The 2,456-nt window shown below is 38.6% G+C and overlaps 1 protein-coding gene across 1 annotated transcript; it reads right to left on the reverse strand.

Moving 5' to 3' along the window:
- Positions 1 to 362: 362 nt before the first annotated feature.
- On the reverse strand, positions 363 to 1,700 carry LOC149943348 (uncharacterized protein F54H12.2-like). Its single transcript, XM_090176041.1, has one exon. It carries the CDS (start codon positions 1,698 to 1,700, stop codon positions 363 to 365), a length of 1,338 nt encoding a protein of 445 aa, XP_090032167.1.
- Between the last annotated feature and the right edge of the window lie 756 nt (positions 1,701 to 2,456).

The raw sequence follows: 2,456 nt of genomic DNA on the forward strand, positions 1-2,456 counted from the left end.
TATTCCCCGACACAAGTTAATAGCAAAATAAACGCAATAACCGCCGCAGGTTTTACTAGAATTTCCTTGCAATTGAACAGAATTATACGTGACAGTTAAGCTGTTTTTCTCTATAAAATAGTTAAATTTAAACAAATCAGGGCTGTTCCCGAAACTCTCGAAGAATGTACAATTGAGTGACCTTGAGAGATATATCAAACACCAATGTTCTCCTACCCCATTGGACGTATCAGTGTTCACGATGTAAAGTGAAGGATACGTTTTCACATTCTTGGGAAGTTTGTCGGCAGGGAAGACTCCTCTGAACAAATATTTGGTATACGGGTCATTCTTGAGTATGATTTCAAGTTGTTGCGAGTCCATTATGAACTTTGATCATATAAAACTGCTCTGTTCTTGTCGATCAAGACCAAAGATTGATATTCGGAATAGTAAATCACGCTAACTGTTGACGGCAATGATTCTCCGAATATTAATTCGAGACGAACGCTCCCGTTCTTTACCAGGTTGAAACAGTCAGTTGAACTTCCATTGAGATCAGGAGTTAAGTCGAACACAAATAGTGCGTTTCCATTGGCGAATTCATCACGGTCGATAAAATTTCCTTCATCAATATTCCATTGACCAGTTTGAAGAAAGAGATTAGCGTATGATCGCATAAACAACTTATCTTTGAAATTTGGGTTTAATGGTTTTGCCGGGGCACTACTACCATCAAGGTATAGGGCGATTTGAGTTAACGAAAAATTTTTAAAGTTAAAAGGTGACATTTTGTAGTCTCCCAAATACGCATTCTGGTCCACAAATCCGATCACCACCTTACTCGGTATTTGACCATTATATAAGTTGTCTTTGACGTATATTTTGTTGCCTTGGGAAATTGAAAATGAATTACATTCCGTACGGGTGATAGGATATTTCATTGTTGCCAGTTCCAAAGTTTTAGCGTGGGATAACATAATCTCTGGCGTCAATCTAACTTTTCTGACAAACATTGATGCGTGTGTGAAAATGACTTTGCATTTTTCACCGTCTGTGTGTAAACAAAACTCGTTTGAACTTTTGATAAACTTGAAATTTAGATCTATCAGGTTAGGAATAAGTCGATTTTGTTGACAAATATCGGCTCGTACAACTCCTATCATGTCAATAACACCTTCTTGGGCAAATTTTGCACGTTTCTTAAATCCGTCGTTATTGGAAAATTCGTCAAATTTCCCAGCTTTGTCTTTATAGAATAGAGACGCGGTTAAGAAACTTTCCTTGGCTGGCCCACCATATGTCAAGAGCGTTTGAATCATACTCTTGTAAGGATACTGTTGAGGGCATGACGTAACTGATCTGTCACCCAATGATACATGAACTTCGCCAAAGAGACTATGTAAAAACAAATTTTCCGGGCCAACTTTGTCCGCAGGAGTTGTGGTTTTAGATATAGCGTCGTGAATATCGGGTTTTGGTAGAGTTCCATCTGCTTTCACAATTTTCACTTGAACTTGAAGTAAAGTATTTTTCAAATCAATGTAAGTCTCCGAGTTTCCAGCGATACTAAAGATAATTGCTTGGTTTTCATTTATGTTCGATGTTGGATTATATTCAACCCATTGACTTCCTATTATACCAGTTTGAGTATAAGGTACGTGAAATAAATCAAGTTCCGAGCTAATGCTGTTCTGCGAACTGGGGTGGGCTAACGACATTGTTCAATGATTACGAGAATATATCAGACTGAAGCAGAGAACGTCTTTTCTTCTTCCTGGTTCGAACTGAACTGATGATGATAGACGTCCATTTCCACTAAGTTTACTCACTGCTTCGGCGGCTCTTCTTAAGGTTTCTTTCCCCGCCTCTTTCCCCCGAGATTTTAACGCGTCTTTAATAGACACACCACTCGAGACGTCGGAAGCAATTTTTGCTCCGGTATTTAAAAATTTTCGACCAAGGAATGTGGCACCCTTTTTGAGTAAAGGCATGGCCGACCGAAATGCCGAGGCTAATATATTTCCAAGACCATATCCTCTTTGCACGGCTACTCCACGGTATACCGGAATTGATCCGTGTCCAATTTGATTTAAGTAATAGTTATTATAATCGTTTACAGAAACGTGATCCAGATTACGTGGAGACATGTTTCTCCTTTGACCCGCTAACCACAAATGAACGGAAGAAAGATTTTACACCTGATTTTATAGATAAGTCCATGTTCTTCGGGGTCTAAAATGAAGAGTGACGTGAACTTTTCCTCGTTCGAAATGTATAGGCTGACCCATTTCACTCATAATATTAATTTCAATGGTTTGAAAATTGTTATGCGCAATAGGCATATAATGTGGTCGTGAAAACTCTTTCTCAACAGTGTCTCCGTCTTTTCCTTGAATACTTATAATACGTAATAATGGAACATCCGAATCTCCAACCGATCGACTTTGTATAATGTCCGAGTATATGAACAGAGA

Source organism: Leiobunum rupestre, chromosome 5 (assembly GCF_980474605.1).
Source record: "Leiobunum rupestre chromosome 5, qqLeiRupe1.1.hap1, whole genome shotgun sequence".
In the NCBI taxonomy this organism is placed as follows: domain Eukaryota; kingdom Metazoa; phylum Arthropoda; class Arachnida; order Opiliones; family Sclerosomatidae; genus Leiobunum; species Leiobunum rupestre.

What these genes read in the sequence shown, in the direction of transcription:
- LOC149943348 (XM_090176041.1), bottom strand. Translation starts at nt 1,700, where the DNA reads ATGTCGTTAGCCCACCCCAGTTCGCAGAACAGCATTAGCTCGGAACTT.